Consider the following 21,657-nt stretch of genomic DNA (forward strand, 5'->3'; position numbering starts at 1 on the left):
AAGAGCCAGTCTTATTTTCAGGGAAATATGGAAGCAAAATCATTAAAACATAGGGATGTGGATTTATTGACTTATTGGAAATGCAGTTTTCCAGAATAAATATTTTTGTTCTTAAAATATGTATGGAAAAGCATTCCAAGTATTGCATGTATTGAAAATCAAAAATTGTGTTATTTAATGGGATGTACAAAATGATTAAAAAAACACCTTATCATAGTCATTTGTTTAGTGAATGACATCTCCAGTTTAATGAAAGCATATATTAGAACCAAATATTTATATCCAAAAAACACCTAGAGCAATTCCAATTTAGACCAGAAAAAATTAACAGCATGAAGAAGATATATGTAATTTGTGTTAAAACATTGAAGAAAATAAAGACATCAGTCATTAACAAACATTTTTTCCATATTGCTCTTCTCTGTACTAATTCAGAAACCTGTTTCAAACAGCTGCCATGATATTTTGTGTGACAGATGAAATGGTTAAAAGAAGACACAAGTAGTTATTGCAAAGATACAAATGATTCCTCTTGAAATCTTTACATACAAGTATAGCTGAAGGCTTTTCATGGTACTTTATCTTAAAGCTTTCTACAACATGAGATAAACAGAGCACCTTTCATCATGTTATTGTAGAAACAAATTTCAATTAAATACAGTATCTGAACAGTGGAAACGAGTTTTTTAAATGTAGTTTTAATGCACTTTTCCTTAAAATTACATAAGGATTTGACTCAAAAAATTAAGACCATCACTTAGATTGAGCAAGAAGCTGCCCCATAGGTTTTATAGCCGAAATACTGTATAGCAGAGGTCCCTAATCCCATGAGCCCCAAATGGAAATGTCCCTTCCCCCCTTTTTTATATCCCTTAGAGCTCTGCAGATCACACTTCTAAAATCCAAAGGCACCCTGAAAAGCAATTTGTTCCTAAAATAGAAAGGTTATGGTTCTGATTAGGAATTCTTAGCACCCATTCCCACAAAAATGAATAGGCAAAATATTAACAGCTACACTTTCTCTTATATTGTCATTCTCTTACTATCCCCTCTTTATAATTGTTCACTACTGGAAAAATTGCCAAAAAATTGCTTACTTTGGCTTTGAATGTCTCTGGAATCAGATTTCAGATTGATCTAAAATTATAAGCGTTACTCATTTTTCAAACTTATTATTTTATTCAAACTATAATGACAAGAATTCAAAGAATTAAATAGCCTACATACATGGCATTACTTTGGAGGAAATGTTAGGTTTTTATTTCCCATCAGCAGATTTTTAATCTATTTGACCAAATAAAGTTTTTTTTCCTTACATGAACACCTGGAACTAATTGTTATAGCACTGTTTCATTTCGGAAATAACTGTGAAAAGTAAATTCTGGGACATATGGAAATGGGAACTTGCTTGCAACTCTTTAAAATGCACATCTGGTCCTAGCATGGGACTAGATGTGGTCTTATCGGCAACAAGATCTTGGGAAAGATATAGCTGCTTTAAAAGAGTTGCAGACAATTGTGGTAGTCACACTCCCATGTGCTCCAAGGTTACTTTTCTGGAATTGAAACTAAAGTTTTACCCAGCCTTTGTCTGCTTCTTTGAATCCCACTCTGCAACTTTAATCTCTGCTCTGCTGTTTAACCAGAAGAGTTAAAAAAATTAAGAACCATTAAACATCACCATGCTACACCAAAAATTGACTGTGTTTATCATGGTTTTTCATCCCATAACTAGTGGGTGAAAATGTTTTCATACATTTTGTATACATATTTTTTTAATACAAAAATGCTTTTTTGACAGTTATTTAAAATTTATTTGTGTACTTAAATGTTCCTTTTAAAAATTATTCTGGATTTTAGCAGGTTTGGATTTGTAGAGATATTGCATTTTTCTGCTTGTTAGCTGCTTCCAGTTATGAATTATTCTATATTTAAGACTAATTTCTATTATCTATTTCTATTTATTTTATTTTCTATTTTTAATATTCATTTACATTATTGTAATTATTTCATGGTGATGCTTTTAAAAATTATTCATATTCAATGCAAATAATTCTAATGAATGTTAAGTTTAAGATTGGTTAAAAACTCTAAGCCTGAAATCAAAATTTATAAATGCAGTGTTGTTAACAAAGAAAACTGTTTTCATTACTCTGGGCCCTTAAGCATTATCTTATAACATAGAAAGAGGTGGTCACATGCCTCTTCCAACTACTTTCAAATGCTCCTTAGGAAGTGGCATTATTTGGCCAGGTTCTAAAGCTAACTAAGCTTACACCTGGTTAGCATGTGGATGTTAATCACAAAGGAAAACAGCAAGGTTGTAGCCCAGCCATGGAAGATAAAAACATCTAAAAAAAGGCAATGGTATGCTGTTTCCATAGTATTGTCACAAAAACTACATAGTTTTGTTCCAGGTTGTCACTACTAATTGACTCAAAGCTGCCTTTACCTTCAAGGACAGGTAAAAAGATTTTGAGTATTTCCTAAGTAAAGGTTAGCCAAATAGGCTAGTGCAATAATCTCAATTAAATAATTAATTATGATTTAAAATGATGAATGGGAATTTCTGAATAACAAATTCCAATCTTTCTCAACTTCTGCTGAGATGTGTGACCAAAAGCATATAAAACAGCTTGAAAAATAAGACTAAAATTTCATATAAGCCCTTGGGAATATGCATGCTACAAAATATCATGATCTGTGTTGATTTTATTTTGTCCCATAATTTCCAGATCAAACTTGGTAACATGAAGGATTTGATTGTTACTCTGAAAAAGCACCATGATTACAAAGTTTGTTTTAATCGTCCTTTTCTACAATCACTTCTCCATGAAGCACTTTCCTTCTTTGACGTAGCATGTGAAAGTACAGTTGTGGAAACACTAAAAAAAAAGGGCCAAAAATAAAACAAGTTAGACTATGATGAAAATAAAATGTGCAATCAAACTTCACTTAATTGATAAAATATGGAACTGAATCTTGGATTAGTAAATTGGCTAGTATGATCCAAATCTGAAAGTCCAAGAATTGTTTTTAGCTTATTGTGTATTATTAGTCTTTGTTAAGGTTTTATTACTATTTCAAAATGATACTTTTGAATTAATATATTCATTAATAATTAAATGAGTAACACTGGACAGTATTTCACTAGATAGTTATTTCAATGTATTATGTTGAGTATTTGGGAAGACAATAACTTCATGTTCCTGATTTATAGTGAAGACATGCTGGGAAGGAATTCTAGGCTTTGCAAATCTAGTACATCTGGAATATGTGAAATATATTACTGATCAATCTAGTGCAGTTTTGCCTACTCCTGTAAATAGCAGTTCTTCATGATCTCTGGCTCCCAAATTTTTTTCCAGACTAATCAAAATCCTTTTAATTTTAGGTATCATACCTAAGGAGTTGTGATGCCTGACAGAATTTCACTGGAGATCCATGTTTTAAGTGGTAGTTAATTTCAAATGAGTATAACATTCAAAGCATTCTTAAAAAGTAGCTTTATACAACAAAAACAATTTTATTTTATATATATATATTCATTGAAACTTACATGGTATATAAGAGGCCATGATGATGAGCAGAAAATAGTAGTAGTCAAAAGACACATTATATTTGTTGGGAAGTCTCACTGAAAACATGCCTGATCTCTTCACAAAGGGTAATGCTGCATATATTGTTAGAAGCTCACCAACAACTCCTACTGGATATAGGATGATGAAAAAATTGTACCTGAAAGAAACAGCAGATAAATTGCTTGTCTTCTACTTTGCAATACACAGAAAAGGAAAGATCAACCAAAAGTATATGTGCATTTATCTAAAATAAGTTCAGTGTAGGATAATGTAGTGTTCTTAACATTGCTTTAAATATGTATTCATTCTACTGGGCAAGCCAACAGCAGAGTATCTTTCTCAGGTATCCATATTATTTTGAAGCCTGCCTGAAAACCTGCTCATAGGGGTGTCAGTGGGAAAGGGTTTGCAATCATCATCTAAAGTGTCCTACATCCCCCCCTACCCTTTTAGGGTTAGATTCTAGGTAAAAAGGAATAATCTCACACAGTTCCAATCACTGTTCATCTACAGCACTCCTGCACTTTTTTTTGTTGCCTTGCCTGTTCCAGCTTCTTGGCAGCCATAGTGGCTGCCTCTTCTCCTTGTCATGGATGAGAGGGAAGAAAGCCCTGGATTAAGTGGGAGAGTTGTGACTCACTGTGACCTGCAGGGCGTCCCTCTTTCCTTCACCACCCCTACTGGATGCTTTTAGCTCCTTTTGGAGCCCTCCAATGGGGAGAACACGGCATGGGAGTACAGAGACTCACTCCTCGCGTCCGATCTCACCACAACGTCAGCCGGAAGAAATCAACAAAAATGTCATGTTTGCATGTGAGAAACTGCTTTACCCCACTGGGATTAACCTGTCATACTCATTCCATCAAAAAGGGTTTCTGTCAGTCAAAGGATTTTATCTAGTAGAATCCAGAAGAAGAGCCTTTTCTACTGTAGTCCCCATCATCTGGAATATTCTCCTATCAGACATGAGATCCAGTCTCACACGCCTGGCTTCTGGAAATGCATTGCCACTTGGTCTGGGGTCACCACTGGGGCCTACTATATTGGGAGCAGTTGATGAGAAAATATTCTTTCCCTCAAGCTTCCTATTATGTTGGTTTTTAATTTTAAACTTTTTATTCTGTTTTAATTGTTTTTGCACTTACATTTTATTATATTGCAAACTGCCCAGAGTTGCTGTATTAATGAAATGGGCAGCCTAGGAATCCAATAACTAAATAAAAAATTGTGGATGCTTATAAAAAGACATGGCTTCAATCACAAAGCTATAGCTATCATTTTCATTCTCCTTTATAGATACCCCTGCCTATTTGGAATATAACTGTATAAAGAAAGGCAATGGTAAAGATTTCCCTTGTCAAATTGTGTCTGATTCTAGGGGGTGGTGCCCATCTCCATTTCTTAATGTTATCTGAAGGCATTTCCGTGGTTATATGGCCAACACGACTCTATGTTGAAATGCATGGAAAGCTGTTACCGTTCCACTGAAGGGCATACTATAATAATGTACTGGCTATCTACTCAGAAATAGGCTTTATAAATTCAGCAGATCTATAAGGATTTTACTGAATCTTTATATCAGGTAGAAAACTTTTTATTCTCACTAATATTAATTCTCACTAATACTAATACTATTCTCATTAGTATTCATAATCTAAAATGTTCTAAAATTTATTGCTGCTATATTTTTCCTTACTTACTTATAATTTTTTTGTTAATTTATTCATTTTTTCTTCTTTTTTTCCTATAAGGACCTGAGGCCTTAGATTATAGTGACACTTATAAATTTAGCTTGGAGTATATGCTCTAATGGTTTAGGATGGCATTAAAAATGCTAGGTTGAATGTTTTAAAAATGAACTGAGGAACAGCAGTCAAGCAATCCCCACAGCTATTTCTTATAGGCAACTATTGATGTTATATGGATAAAAGTTCACAACTGAAGGAATAGCATCTTGGGAAATGCTAGGGTGAATTTTTAAAAAAATGAAAGATCGTCTGCTTTGAAAAGCACTGCCTTATTTACTTGTTGTCAAGTCACACACTGAAAACCTTCAAAAGGATATGAAAATACTTGAAGAGTTTTCATGCAAGATACAGCATGCAAATATAGTTTCCATAAAATAAAATAAAACCTCTCTTCAACTCATGCTGGAAAAAGCAAGGAGACAGTTACAAAAACTGCACAAAGGGCATTCCATGAAGAAAATAATTAAGATTTAAAGCAGCAGCCCCAGAACCTGAAAACTTCATTAAGATTTAATAGACTTAGATAACATATAGGTCAACGGGAATGGAATGAATGGGAATCAACAAGAGGCCCCAAAATATCTTGAAGGAGAAACCAATTAATGCAACTTTAACTATAACAGCTACAAATCAATAAAGCTAAAGTTAAAATCATTCCTTTGTAAACAAAAAAAAATTGCAAAACCAAAATTTGAGAATCTAAACCAAAAAGTCACTGCACCAAAATGTCTTTTGAATTTTGAACACCCACTTAGAAAAAAATCAAGTGGAAAAGTTCAGATTAGGGCTATCATTTTCATTTCACAAAAGAATGGCTGCCATCTAATTGCCATATGGATTTTTGTAATTCTATTTTGATTTATAGTTGTCTTTGTTCTATGATATTCAGACAACTTGCAGAACTTCTGATTTACACTCAGAAGAGTCCAGTGTTTGACTATTATTGTTATTATGCATTTTCTTAAGTTTCAAAAAAAATGGATTAATTTTCTCATTTTTTGTTTTGTTTAATGAACTACTCTAGTGCTATTGTATGTGGTATCTTATTAAAAATATGAAAATTGTGCCAGCCTTTACATATATGCAGTCCTGTAAATCAGGTTTAAAATTTAAATTCTGTATGCTCACAATGAACTTTCCAGCAAACCAATTTTTTTTCTTCAACAAAGGTTATTTGGGGGGGAGGGGGGGTCAGCAAAGTGGTAGGTTCTATTTCTTTCTTTCAGCTCCATTGAAATGTTTGGTAATTTAAATTGCTAATTTACTGGCATTCTTCATTTGCATTGTTTATAATTTATTGCTACTTACTGCCATTTATGTAGTATTGTAATGATGTAGATAAATATTAACATTTAACTGAACACGTAGTACAGCTCAATGGAAAATGATCCTATCTTACTAAAGAGACCCAAGTTCAATTCTCTATTCAGCTTGGAAGCTCTTCATGAAATTCAATTAATTTTATGTTAGTTAAAATAAAAACCTGATTTACCTTGAGAAGAAGAAGAAAATGCCCCAAATGTTAATTGTGTAGGCCTTTGCAAAATATACTATTATGATTGAATCTCCAAAGTGAAAAACACTTTTACTGGATGGATATAAAAAGCAGCATTCTATAATAATCACTATCATGATGTCCAGAGGCTCAGTTTCAGTCCATATACTCTGTGAAAACCAGCATGGCTACAATAACTAGCTACTGAAGGAGAAATTACCTGGGAGAAAAGCTCTTGTTGAATATGAATAGAATACAAGAAATTTAAATTCTGTAATAACTCACTTTTTAATTTTTTAGATATGACGTGCCTTTCGAGAAACCATACTTTACTTCTATTTACCTTCTTTTACATTTAATTCAAGCCAAATAATCTCTCAAAATGGCAGAACAGAAAGCATCTTACAAATTTTCTAATAAGGTGCTGACCTACAAACCAGGAGACTGGAGTTCTAGTCCTCATTTAAAGATGAAAGCCAGCTGTTACTCTCTCTCAGCCTAACCTACCTCACAGAGTTTTTGTATGAAAAATAGGAGGAGGTATTTATAAAAATTTATAATGCGGGATAAACATCTAATAAGGAGATTAATATAAATTCAATAGTCAGTCTTTTTAAAAGACACACACAAGCAGGCCTTAGGAATATTAATGGCATAAGCAAAGGGAAAGTTAACAAAAAGTTACAGAATTCTGCTTTTAAAATACATCCAGTTCTAAGAATTTACAGTGTCTTTCAAACACATCAAATCACTTTATAGACATACACGGAAAACTCTCAAAGCAAATTTCTTCCTAGCTGATTAGGCATGCATGAAAAGCATGCTCAGAACAATGAGAAACTAAACTGCAAGGCATTCTCCACCTGGCCCATTTTATGAAGTATGGCAAATGGTTGAGCATATTGAATGTGTAGAAGGAATATCGAGTAATCTCAGTCACAGTCCAAACAACCAGAAAAAGAATAACACTCTCCTCATTCTGGATCTGTGGAAGTATAAAGAGCCAATGTTTCCTTGAATCCTTAGAATTGCAACAAACTCTCAGATAATTCACCAAAGTCAATATAGTTTAATATGAACTTAGACGCTGTCTATATTTTAGTCTAAGTGAGTAGGTTACTATTGAACAGAAAAAGATATAGAAGCAAAGCAATGGTGGGTTTCAAATTTTTTTAGAATCTTGTCTGTAGGTGTGGCCTGCTTTGTGGGAGTAGCTTGCGAGCCATGTGACTGGGTGGGAGTGACTTGCTGGCCATGTGACTGGGTGGGCATGGCTTGTCGGCCATGTGACCGGGTGGGCATGGCCAACTTGTAAAACGTGGCGAAACTCGCTTAACAACGCTCTTGCTTAGCAACCAAAATGTTGGCTCAGAAACTCTGGCAATTGAAGCATGCAAGTCTTAAAGCTGTCACGTTACAAGACCCTTGCACCCCTAACCCTTTAGAAAAAAACCCCCAATGGTGTTCAAACTTGGCAGCTTTAAGACTTGTGGACTTCAACTCCCAGAATTCCTCCTCTCGCTCTTCATCTTGATGATGTGTGGACGGGTGGGGGAGGGAGATGGAACCGGTTCTAAATGGCACTGTAGATTTGTGGAATCTCTTCTCTAGAAGAAGTTAGAACTGGTAGGAACCCACCCCTGAAGCAAAGAAATGATACGCACTGTAACATTTTTCTTATTTTAAAACTAGCCATTCTCTTCTGTTTCTCTCTTTTTAAGATGATGCCTATATCATTTATATTTGGTCCCATAAACACTATCTCCATCACCCTTGGTGGTCTCCAGATGTAATGGAATTCCAAAACTCAGAATCTCCAGTCAAAAATGGGAATTCTGAATATTGAAATCCTACACATCTGCGGAGCAGTAGGTTAAAAAATGCTACTGTATGTAGTTTCACAGAAGCAACTTTTTTAGAATTTCATCCCAAGTATATGTAGGGGTGCTAAACTATTCAAATAACTGGCAAAAAAAATTATTTTTTTTACAGAGGTTATATTGGCTCAGGTTTTGAGGGATTCTTTGGCAAAACACCCTTGATCCATAAAAGAATAAAGCAAACAAATTAAAAATTCTTGCACGTGCTTTTCAAAATAAAATGTTAACATTGTTGTAATAAAGAACCTTTTTTGCTGTTCTTAGACAGATAGAGAAAAGCCCTTAGTCATTTCACTGTCCCAAGAGCTTTATCGATCTAGCCATTCTTTTATGATATCAGCATCTAGGATGGATTAAATTAATGCCCAGATTTACAAACTAAGATCTATTGATTAGTTTCTGAAAATCATTATACACAAGTACTTTTCCTTTCATTAAAATAGGAAGAATTTTGTAATAGATCTTCTTGCTCGAAGGCTAATACACATTCCAATGGCATCTGAGAAATAAAAATTCAAAATTGTTTTTTTAAGAGAAAAGAGAACCTTGAGTACTTCCAGCTAATGCGCTATGATGACTAACAATGACTAATACAAAGATTGTATATTAGTTTTAAGAATATCTATTTTGTAATTAATAAAGGTAAAGGTTCCCCTTGCACATATGTGCTAGTCATTCCTGAAGCTAGCTGTGGTGCTCATCTCCGTTTCAAAGCCAAAGAGCCAGCGCTGTCCAAAGACGTCTCCGTGGTCATGTGGCCGGCATGACTAAACGCCCAAGGTGCACATAATGCTGTTATTTTTCCACCAAAGGTGTTCCCATTTTTTCTACTTGAATTTTTACATGGTTTTGAACTGCTAGGTTGGCAGAAGCTGGGACAAATAATGAGAGCTCACTCCATTAGGTGGCGCTAGGGATTTGAAGCACCGAACTACCGACCTTTCTGATCGACAAGCTCAACGTCTTAGCCAATGTCCCTCTTTGTAATTAATACATGCATTCAATTTTTTTCTCTAAAAGTGTTTAAGGAATAGGAATATTTTTTGTTTAACATCTGTACAAGTGTTGTTATATTTGCACTTACTCTGTGGTTTCCGGGAGTGGGGGGGTCGGGACTAAATGCTTATAAACAATGCAAATTGGTTAAGGCATAATGAAGGGATAAGATAGAAATCAAATTGCTTTTTAACCTTTTCTTTCTAATTTGAAGGAAACAATAATCAACAATGCTATTAAGACCATATTAAGGTGGAAACCTTTATTATATATAAAATAATTTAAGCATTTTAAAGTTGTTTATCAAAACTAAACTCACCTCTGGGTATAAAATATAAGCAATCTTATGCTTATTATGCGATATTAACATTTTAGAAAACACATTAAAACTTTTTTCTTTTTATCTTTAAAGTTATCTAAATCATCACTGTTAATAATATCTAGTCAACACTGTATAAATACCATTGTACCCATATATGTTACTACTTGTGTTTTATAATAACACACTAAAACAATATTTCAAATTTGCGTATCTTGATTTATTACTATAGAAAATCAAGTGTGGGATTACCACACATTTAGGGTTTTCAAAGCTCTTTTGAAACCTGAATTCTTTGCATATGGCATAGTATAATTTAATTTATGCATTATAAATCAGAAAGCTTCATAGCCTTTTTGTTGTTGCTAACAACATTATCATCCTACAGTTATTTTTAAACGTTTTTTCCTGGTTTTACAAATAGTCCTTGATTTATAGTCATTCATTAAGTGACCATCTGAAATTACAACAGCACTCAAAAAAGTGACTTATGATCACTTTTTACATTTATTACTGTTACAGCATCTCCATGGTCACATGATCAAAATTTGGACACCTGGCAACTGGCACATAACAATTTCACTATACCAGAGTCATGGTATCATCGTTTGTAACCTTCCCAGCCAGCTTCCAACAAGCCACAAGAGGCTAAGCCAGCTTTGCTTAATGACCACATGGTTTATTTAATAACCAGAGTGATTCATTTAATAACTGTGTCAAAACTCACTTAACAACTGCCTTGCTTAGCAATGGAAATCTTCAATTATTGTTGTAAGTTGAGAACTAGCTGTAGTATTCCCCCCCCCCCCCCGGTCCCATATTGGCTCTAGTATTCTCTGGAATCAATGTACTTTTTTACATTTTTCTTTCTGAGAAACATAAACCTAACATAATCAATATCTTAGAAAATAGATGATACCTTCTATCGATGCTGAAAAAGTATTTATATATAAACCATGTTTAATTATCTAGTCCAGGGGTGTCAAACTCACGTCGTCATGGCGTTATCACGTGACTTATCAGGACTTTCCCTCACTTCGCTAAACTGGGTGTGGGCATGGCCAGCGCATAACGCATCCGGCCTGCAGGCTGGAAGTTTGACAGCTCTGATCTAGTCTAATAAAAAATAAACTTCCAAGTACCGCAGGAAGAGAAAAACACCCATATGATTTTAATCAGCGGGAAGAGGCCGTTCCTACTTACTTTCCCACATAAGGAAATCACTAAGTGCCATCTGCTGGTGAGAGATCCAACTGTTTCAAAGTGCATAGAGGCATACAAAAACAAACCAGCTTTATGTGAGCAAACGTTCTAAAATCTAAGATACATTCAAATAGTAATCACAATCAATTTAGTAAAAATTGCTAAATACAATTGATCTGACAGGCTATGAAATAGCATAAAATGCTGTTTACCTTATTATAATAAATCTGCACTCCATCCAACAAAAATGGTGTAAGGCAGTCATGAAAATATAGGTAACCAGACTTTTCTTCTCACTTTTTTGTGCAATAAGAAATGATCTTCCAGCGAATGCATTTAAGATTGGCATTTCCATGTTCGTCTAAAGAGAACTTCTTCAACTGAGGAGAATTGCATTCTTGATTCGAAACATTTATACTGGCTGGATTAATAACTATACCAATAATCTCTTTGTAGTGTATCAGAACAGAAGGAAGCTACAAACTATTAAATACAATGGAAATTAATGGAACACTGAGGGACTAGGCTCCATTCTTCTGTTTACTTCTATTTTTCAACGTAGATATACTACTTAATGCATAATAATTGCTCTTAGGACATATAACCAAAAATTCAGCTTCCTAAAATTGCATATTTCTCCTCAAACCAAAATCTCTTTACCCAATTCCAGTTTATAATATGCATTGCAAGAATGGGTACTTTTTCTTGGTTATTTTAATACGGAACACTTTACTATTAGAATGGCAAAACATAAAAGTCGTATATCCAACCTCAATGGCCTTTACAACCTCTTCACCCATATGTAATTAGTAGAGAGTTTTTCATTCACCTTATAGCTCTGAGCATTTCAGTCGTTCTTAAGTCCACTGACAATTATTTATAATGGGGGCAATTCCAAAATAGACTATTAACTGAATTTTTGAAAGCCTGCTAATTGTTTTTATATATTTGTGATGAAACAGCTGTGTTTCATTTACCTCTTGTTGTCTTTATTAAAGTGAATTTCCTAGGGTCAAACTGAGTGGGCGAGTAGGGAGGTCCCTTTCGTTCACGGCAATCTTATTATTCATAAATTAAGCCAAGAATGTTTTTTAATTTCCTTTGTGATGAGACAGAAACTAAATACCAAATTCAACCTACTTTGCAAGAAAAGTGCTGTTACCGTTCCCATCTTTATATTTAGTTGAATGTGGCTTTAGTAAATGATTTGCTACTGAAGAAAAGAAATTGACTGAATGAGGAGACTTCAGAATGAAGCTGACTAAATTGGAGCCTAATATAAAATCTCTCTGCAGCAGGCATCAAGCACAAGGATCTCACTAACAAATAGACTAAAGCTGCAATCCTACAACATTTTCCCAGGAGTAAGTCCCATTGAAGACAATGGTACAGTGTTTTCCCAAAAATAAGACAGGGTCTTATTTTCTTTTGACTCCCAAAATAAGTATTTGGCCATATTTTCGGGGAGGTCTTATTATTTTTGAGGTGCAGGAGGCAGCGAGCATGGCCACTACATGGCTGCTGCTGGGTTGCAATATTGTCAGGGAGGGCTTATTTTCAGGGGAGGGCTTATTTTAATGCATGCACTCAAAAGCCCAATTGCACTTATTATTCAAGGAGGTCTTATTTTCAGGGAACCAGGGTACTTACTTCTGAGTAGACATGCATAGGATTGCATTGTAAATACGATCTTGGGGTGAGCTTAAACTGTATTTTGAATTTGTTAGGTATCTTTCCTTTAATATGTATAGTAATTTATATGATCAGAAAAAGTTTTCATTAAAATTATTTCGTGTTTATGCCTTTCAGTTCACTGTTGTTAAGGTTTTAAAACTTTATTTGGTGTTTTTTCATGTCCCTTCATACTATTATTTTTTTTAAGTTCCTCAGTACTTCTGCTGTCTTTCATTCTTTTATTTTTCTCTTTCGTGGATGCCCTGTTTTTTGGAACCTTGTTTAAACCAAGTTAATGGCCTTTTAGGCTTCATCTGCATGAATAGAAGTTCACTTTTTGAATAGTAAAAATTATATGTCACGGGATTTGAGAGATGCTTAGGTGGGACATGACCCAAAAAAATTTGGGAATCACTGGTCTAACTTATATTTTAAATTTTTCAATGTACTTCTAAATGTTTAACTGTTTGATACTACTGTTTTCCAGAAAATATGACAGGGTCTTATATTTTTTTGACTGTCGAAATATGGCCTTGGGCTTATTAAAAGGGAGGGCTTATTGTTTTTGGGTTGCCGGGCGGCTAACCCCTTGTGACCGGGCTCCCAAAGAGCCGGGCACAGCCTCAGGATCAAATGACTGTGTTGCACTGTCGCAGCAGCAACACAGCAGCCATAAGGTGACCACACTCTCAAGCAGCCACCTGGCAACCCCCCTTTCCAGCCGGGCACAGCGCTGCTGACTAATCTAGTGGTACCTGGAAGGCACCAAGCAAGGCGAGCGCCTGTTCGCCGCCCTCCGCCTCCCATGGCTCGGCACCTTCGGAATGCCCCTAGGTGAGTAAATGAGGCTCTGAATGGCTGGAGAGGGGGGTTGAGCGAGCGGCTTTTCCGCTCCCTGTTCACGTGACTCACAGGCTCATGATACCCTTGGCTAACTCTACAGTAACTGCAGAGCCAGGGCATCTCCACTCTGGCACCGCCTGCCGCTTGGTTTTTTTTTTTTTTTTGCGGCTTTCAAAGCACGGAGGACAGATGCTGCTCTGGAAGTACGCTCTATCGTAGCGTACAACCATAGAGCATACTCCCAGAGCGGCATCTGTCCTCCGTGGTTTGAAACAGCTTTCAAAAACAACCACCAAGCAGCAGGCGGCACCAGCAGCGGAGATGCCCTGGCTCTGCAGGTACTATAGATTAGCCAAGGGCATCGTGAGCCTGCGAGTAGCGCGAGCGGGGAGCGGAAAAGCCGCTCATGCAACCCCCCTCTCCTGCCCCATTCACTCACCTATGGACATTCCAAAGGCGCCGAGCCACAGAAGGTGGAGAACAGGCGCTCGTGTTGTTTGGTGCCTTCTGGGTACCGGTGCCCAGCTGGAAAGGGGGGTTGCCAGGCGGTTGCGAGTGTGGTCACCTTATGGCTGTTGTGTTGCTGCTGCAACAGCACAATACAGACATTTGATCCTGAGGCTGTGCCTGGCAACACCCCTCTTTTCAGTTAGGCACAGCGCCGCTGACCGACCTAGCGGTACCCTGAAAGCACCAAGCAATGCAAGCACCTTTGCCCCCCCACCTCATTCCCGCAGCTTGGTGCTTTTGGGATACCACTAGGTTGGCAAGCGGTGCTCTGCCTGGCCGGAGGGGGGGATTGTCCAGGGGGCTTATTTTCAGGGTGGACTTATATTTTTGCCCACATGAAAAACATGGCAAGGCTTTAGTTTCAGGATAGGTTGTATTTTTGGGGAAACACGGTAGGATATTGTGGACCGAATGATGCTTGGTTGCTTACCTGTTTTATACTATGTGTAACAAACCACACCATGAAGATTCTGGAACTCAATTGGACCCCCGTCACAAGCACAGATGTGTGCACTACTCCTTAAAAAGAGAAATAGGTCACCGTTGTCCAATAAAGAGTGGGCTTAGTTAACTGAGGAACTGAAAAGAGACTCACCAACCGCACAGTGGATTATCTGTAAAATTGAAAGGAGGGGTAGACAAAAGGAATTGGGACGTGAGTATTCAGAATTCATCTATGACTGGAAAATCTCTGCTTAGCTGTATTCTTTTCAGAGATATTTTTCTTACACATGGAAATAACAAATTTAATTTGGACGTGTATTTTGTATCAAGAATGAGTTTTAATATGGATAATACAAGCTATACAGTAACCATGGAGAAATTACTGGAGAAGCATGCTCACTTGCCAATTTGGGAGTAGAGAAAGAGAGACTGGTGACCTAATTCAATATTAATTTAAAAACAGCAGCAATAATGAAAGGTGATATAATAGCAAGCTGTCCTTTTTTCTTACCTCAGCCAAAATGTATCCAATTTAGATTATACAGATTGCTGGTTATGGCATTTTGACCAGCCTGGCATCTTCCTTATGATTTGAAATTAATTATTCATTATAATTAGGTAATTATAATGCAATACAAATGAATTGAAAGAGGTGAGTTATGATGTCTCCCAGTTACAAATGGATAAAATGACATAGTCTTACTTGTTGGCACAGTGCTTACTACTGGTGCTACTTAGTGTAAAATGACGTCATTTGTCTATAATTTAGTTCATTGTTTCTCTCTCCTTCTCACTTTTTCATAGTTATGACTAACATGCATCCCCAACTCAACCATGACATTTATTATTGTGTCTCCATTTTCACTGTTGTTGATAATGACTGAGGGGGGGGGGGGGAGACATGATTACAAGTTGGAAAAAATAAGCAAATAATTATATGGCACTAGAGTTCAATATATAATTAACCAATCCTATAACCTGTAAAATTGTGAAGTCTAACATCTTGAAAAAAACCACATTAAATAAATCTTAATTAAAAATAGCAAAATTGGAGAAATAATATAGTCACAAAATAGGGAGTGAATGAATAGAATGAATGATGCTTCCAGCATATCCCACTAATTCTCAGCAATGATCATGCTAGTTGTAACTGATGAGACGAATTCCAAAGAATTTGGATGGCCATGTTTCTTATTCATGTCTTTATATAAAATCCACCCTGGACAACTAGGAAATTGTGGAAAATAAGCTTTAAATGCAGGCTACAGGAGGTTGCTATATATGATTTCTCTGGCACTTATATTCAAAGAGACTTTACAGCAGGGATGTCAAACTCAATTTCATTGAGGGCTGCATCATGGCTGTGATTGACCTTAGAGGGCTGAGTTGGCATGGCTGACTGGGTGGGTGTGGACAACTGGATGGCCGTGGCCAGCTTGCCACCACTCCCTAAACTGCTGGCACTGGATAGACCGGACTGAAGCCTGATGTTTCCTCTTCGTATTGGGTAGACTGGGCCAAAGCAACGCGAGCCAGCCCCTTACATTTTCCAGGATGGCCCCGCAGGCCGGATCTGACCACATCGCAGGCTGGATCTTGCCCACAGGCCTTGTGTTTGACACCCCTGCTTTAGATGATTACAGTTAGGATTAAGATTCTCTATTGTGGTGAACTCTTTTATTTATAATGTTTTTATTCTGCTTTGTCTCGCAAGACAACTCAAGACAACCACTGCAATGGGGATAAAATTCCCCTAAGTTTATCCCCATTGCAGCAACCCAATGAAAGAATCTGAGCTGAAAGTAATTGTCCCCAAAGCCACCTAATGAGTTCCAGAGGTGAGTTGGGACACAAGCATGGGTTTCTATATTTCTTGACCACTGCCTTATGAGCATTAATGTGCTTTACTCTCTTCCAATCAGTGCATATCATTTGGCATTTATGATTACAAATACAAATTTTCAGGATATCAGAGCACAGGAAGATTTTTCCTACATTACTGCAAGTAAGCGTGAATGAACTGTAGGGATATTCAATAGATAAGAACATATTTAAGGAACCTTTAAAAGAACGGCAACAGACATCAAACTGCTCAAAGACTGATTGACAGGGAATGACATCATACTGGATAACAGCCAGCACAAAGAGAGAGGATTGGGTATCTGGAAATACAGAAGCCCACCAATGCAGATCTTCCTGATCCTTCAGGAATTTCTGAACAAGTTTCAGATGCATCACAAAATAGTGATAGTCTTTGATTAATGACCAGTCGCTTAGCAATTGTTCAAAGTTAAGACAGATCTCGCAGAGTTATTTATGACTTGTTTTCAAATGTCAGCTGACAGCTGCACCCATCGCTCAGTCACTTGACCACAATTTTTTTTTTTTTTTTGCTGGTTTCTAGCATTTGTTTCAGTGTCCAGGAAAAAAAAATACTGGGGAAAACAGAATTATTTAATGACACCGATGTTCACTTAGAGTTCATGATGTTTACTTTATGACCACCGCAAAAAAGATTGTAAAACTGAACATAGTCACAGCTTACAACCATAATTCCAGTCATTAGTTGAGAACTACCCATATACTAACTGAATTAATTTAGATTACATTGCAGTCACCTGGAGAAGTTCTAAATGAGCACCCAGAGTTGCTATCAAATTTGCAGCATTAAAGTGTGTAAGCTGAAATGTTCTCATAGCACTTTAATATGGGATGTCTATGAATTATAATAATTTGATCTTGACATCTCACAAAATAACTATTATAGTTGCATATATTTTATGAGTGACAGCTAAGTACAGCTCTTATCTGAAGCCACTAATTCATCTAATGCAGCTGCAGTGACTTCTAGCAACTTCTAGGGCTTTTCATTTTAAAAAAGGTCTTGGTTTGGAAACCAGAATCTCAAAGAGACATTCTGGAAAATTAACTATCAATTCTGGCTCCAACTCCTTTTTTTCATAATTGAATACTTAATAAGGTGTCACAGAACAAAGGACATTCTGAAAGCTACAGTTGATACCTCAGAATATATCTGTAACAGTAGTGGGTTTCAATTCCCGTTGCAACCGGTATGCTGCAACAGGAGCCGGGCGTGCACCACAGGCATGCACGTTGCACACATGCTCACCCACCTGTGATCCTCCAGCTGTTTGGCAGAGTGTCGCGCATGCGCCGTACGCTACACGCGCAGATGACCCATTTCCTTCAAATATAGGTAAGGAATGAGGGCGGGTGAGCGGGAGGGCCCTCCAAAGCACTGTTCTGGTACAGTGATTGCTGCTTCCGGCAGGCATCGATGCACGCATACCGGGGCATACCACCTGCAACCTATTACTGATCTGTAAGTACCTTCTGATCTCACTAATGGCCCAAGAGTGTCTGACAACAATTAGCTTAGGCTGCTAACTATTTTTTGTCCAGATTCACATTCTCCTTTCAAATAAGATATATTTACTAAAAACTTACCTCAAGCAAAGCAAAAGTCTGAAAAAATTTAAGTGTCTTTTGAATGCTTTTATATAAGCCTTTGTATGTTCCTTTGTCCATATAGAATCGGGCCATGGCAATAGCCAGTACAAGCCACCTAAATAGAAAAAACAATATCCTTAATGGAATAATGAACAGTTAAAAGTATTTTCATGTTGTCCCATATCAGTTATATATAAGTCGTCATCTCTTAGGCACTGTCATTCATCTGTGTTTTGTATTTATAACTAAGTGAAAGTGTTTTTACACAGCTAGAAATTCCAAAGTACTGGAAAGAATGGAGATCAAGTTTGCTCTGCAGCAGGACAACAACATTTCAGATAATTCCTTTCTCTAATCTCATCTATTATTCATGGCCCAACTGAATTTATTTTATTTCTTTTATTTACACATTTTGTACCACTAATTTCTGGTAATTTACAGCTATGCAAAGTTCATAACAAGAGTATATTTTAATAATCCTGGTAACAAGAGTGATTTCTATGTTTTTCAACAGTCAGCAGTTGTATAAAACAGCTGAATTTTAAATGCCCATTACAAAAATGTAATGGAAACCGCCATGCAAATTTCTGGATCATTCTATCATTCTATAGAAATCATTCTATTAAGAAAAAATGGGCCCTTACTAGATAGGTACATTAATATGCAGCAAATTAGGAAGTTGTTTTTTTTAATTTTCTGCACGTTTAATTATGATTCCAAATTCTGGAATGTATCTATTATGCAACAAAATGAAGGAAGATACACAAGCAAAAACTGATAACCACAAGTCTCTTTAAAGCATTTTTACAAGTCAAAGGGATTATGGTAGGAATAGTTCAAAAGGCGGCACGAGGAGGAAAGAAGCTAAATTCTGCTTTTGACAGTGAAATATTCTTTGGGATTATTATTATACAGTATAAGGAAGAAAAGTTTTCAGTTATCTCATTCCAAACTTTTGCAAGTTCTCTCTTTTAAAAAAGCTTTCATAAACCTTGGTAAAAGTTTAATAAATAATAAAGGTTTGGATTGGTTATGATTGATTATGTGCTATCAAGTAACAATTATATAGACTTCACAGCTAGACCTTCTCCAGGATGAATGTAATTGAGTAAATAAATAAAACAAATCTTAAGCTCTTCTCTAGGTAGTGAGGTCTGAATATCTTTTTAAACATATTTTATTAACCAGGAATAGAAGCTCCTCATAAAATGTCCAACCTAGTAAGTTTCTACAAGGCACCAAGTTATGGATTGCTTTAACAACTGTTTGCTGAATAAGAATATCTGACTGCTTATAAATAGTAAATATAAACAATTTATACATAGTAGAAAGACACATCTGTGAATCAGTTTGGTTTAATAACTTCATGTCCTGCTTAGTCATGAAAGCTAATCATAGACCAGATACTTTCTCTCAGTTCAAACCACCTACAGGATTGCTGTTTTGGAGAAAATATTAGGAAGAAGCTGTGTTGTATATGTTTGCTGCCTTGAGTTATTTCTAAAAATGATAAGGCAGATATATATAAATAAAATAAATGAATCAAGCCGGACTCCTAGTGATCTTTTACATAGATGTAATTTAGGAGTTAAAATATAGAAGTAGCTACATAGGAACAGAATCATAAGTCACACAGGTTGGGTTTACTAATGTTTGTAATGGACTGTAGTAAGGGATGGATTCCCAGGAAGAAGAGGGTGCATTCCAGAAGAGTGAGAGGCAACTCAGTCCAGATACTACAGAAAGAGAAGACATCCCTCTCTCTAATAAAGGGATATAGAATATCCTGCAGGTGGGTCCTCAGGAGGCCTCAGTCTGGCAAGAATTTTTCTATATATGTGAAACAAAGACCTTGGAAGACTTATGACCATTGCCATTCTTGGTTTTTGGCTTGGCATGTTTGAAGAACACAAAGCATGCAAAAAGAAAAAAATGGGGGGGAGGGGGGATGAGGTTCTTTTCCAATCTTTTAATGATTTGAAATAGTGAAAATTGACCCGAGGTGGTGCAGTGGTTAGAGTGCAGTACTGCAGGCTACTTCAGCTGACTGCTAGATGCAGTTTGGCAGTTCAAATCTCACCGGTTCAAGATTGACTTCCATCCTCCCCAGATGGGTAAAATGAAGACGCAGATTGTTGGCAAGATGCTGTCTCTGTAAACCACTTAGAGAAGGCTATAAAAGCACTATGAAGCAGTATGTAAGTCTAAGTGCTATTGCTATGCTCAGGCAAAAGCAGAGTTGATAACCGCAGCATACCTTCTTTTTGGGAAAACCTTCAATTGTCATTTATATCTATTATGGAAGAAGGAGCATCTCTTAATTGAATATTCAGAAGAGTTTCAAAGTACAAATCAGATCTGTAATGTATGTCATTATCTAATTATGGTTTTATTCAATATGCGATGAAAGCATGGTGGTTAATAGAACCACTGTGTAAAGACCTGTTTCGTTTTAAACCCAGCTAAATCAATACAACAGGCTAAGCTGAAAGCAAACAAACTTATAACTTTGTACCAAAGTTAGAAAGTCCTTCTTTAAGGAGATTCCCACAGGCCCACTAACCCTCTTGTCACCCTGGAGGTTTGGGGTTAAATGCTCCCTGATCCACCTAAGGCTCTGGTTACCGCGGCCATCTGGCCGGGGCAGGTGCTATCGTAGGAAGCTGGCTCAAGTCAGTGGGAGGGGACCGAGCGCCGACTGAACATGCTCTTGTCTTCGGCGGCCACCGCAATAAATTATGCCGAGGGAAGCAGTCTGCCCCATTCCACACACCCCCGGCCGGCATTCCGGGCTCGGGCTATACTTAACCTCTCCGGCGGGCTCGAGGGATGACGTGCTCGTCTTGCTGGAAGTCTGCACCGTATTAGGCAATGCAAGCAAGCCAGGGCTTATTCCCCAGTCGCCGTGCGCTTCCCCGCCAATGCCGCCCCCTTTCTCCCTTTGCCACAAGTGCCCAGCAGGTACAGCCCCGCCGGTAGTTCAGAGAGGAAGCCTTAGGTCCTGGGACGGGGAGAAGGAAAAGTTCCGTTTTCGACCCACCACTGGCTCCACAGCAACACCCCGCTCACCCGGCCGTCATGGTGATGTTGTAGAAGATCAGCCAGGCTGTGGTCACCGAGCTGCGAGGCCGAAGCATCTTCTTGACATTCTCCTTCTCTTCCACAGACCCGTTACCGGCGCCGCTCTCCTCTTCGTTAGGCGCCATGGTTTCTCTTCCCCCGAGGCCAGGCGCAGACAGATCGAGGCACGCACGGCCGCGAAAGGGATCGAGGGGAGGAGCAGAGCAGGCGGGGCGGCCAGCAGGAGGGAACTTGGGACTCAAGCGACTGCGACTATCTCCGCCTCCCTTTCCTTTCCTGTACAAGGTGCCTCCCACTCACAACTTTGTGTTGGGTTCATGTCGGCAAAGGAGTTAATTAGAGTTGTAAGGGACCTTGGAGGTCATGCAGTCCAACCACCTGCTCATGCAGGAGACCTGTATTAGGGATTCGA

At 37.4% G+C, this 21,657-nt stretch overlaps 1 protein-coding gene across 3 annotated transcripts; it reads right to left on the bottom strand.

Annotated features, from left to right (window-relative positions):
* Nucleotides 1–220: 220 nt before the first annotated feature.
* On the bottom strand, nucleotides 221–21,431 carry HACD1 (3-hydroxyacyl-CoA dehydratase 1). Of its 3 annotated transcripts, none has more exons than XM_087712662.1 (7): nucleotides 21,234–21,431; nucleotides 18,162–18,279; nucleotides 14,845–14,863; nucleotides 14,680–14,762; nucleotides 7,688–7,809; nucleotides 3,560–3,738; nucleotides 221–2,885 (listed from the first exon to the last, which is right to left on the bottom strand). In XM_087712662.1, exons 1-7 carry the CDS (start codon nucleotides 21,368–21,370, stop codon nucleotides 2,803–2,805), a joined length of 741 nt encoding a protein of 246 aa, XP_087568788.1. In that variant the 5' UTR covers nucleotides 21,371–21,431; the 3' UTR covers nucleotides 221–2,802. The 3 variants fall into 3 exon arrangements, with proteins under 3 accessions (XP_087568788.1, XP_087568787.1, XP_013915147.1); XM_087712661.1 differs by having other exon boundaries at nucleotides 14,680–14,765; XM_014059672.2 differs by having other exon boundaries at nucleotides 14,680–14,768.
* Nucleotides 21,432–21,657: the final 226 nt, after the last annotated feature.

This window comes from Thamnophis sirtalis, unplaced genomic scaffold (assembly GCF_051295495.1).
Source record: "Thamnophis sirtalis isolate CommonGarterSnake01/CBP01778 unplaced genomic scaffold, rThaSir2_p1.2 scaffold_4, whole genome shotgun sequence".
Taxonomy (NCBI): domain Eukaryota; kingdom Metazoa; phylum Chordata; class Lepidosauria; order Squamata; family Natricidae; genus Thamnophis; species Thamnophis sirtalis.

Coding starts and splice junctions, on each gene's coding strand:
- HACD1 (XM_014059672.2), bottom strand. CDS start 21,370: ATGGCGCCTAACGAAGAGGAGAGCGGCGCCGGTAACGGGTCTGTGGAA. Junction 18,280..21,233: donor AACATCACCATGACGGCCGG/GTGAGCGGGGTG, acceptor TTTTCTATTTAG/GTGGCTTGTACTGGCTATTG. Junction 7,810..14,679: donor TTACACATAGTATAAAACAG/GTAAGCAACCAA, acceptor ATACTTCCACAG/ATCCAGAATGAGGAGAGTGT.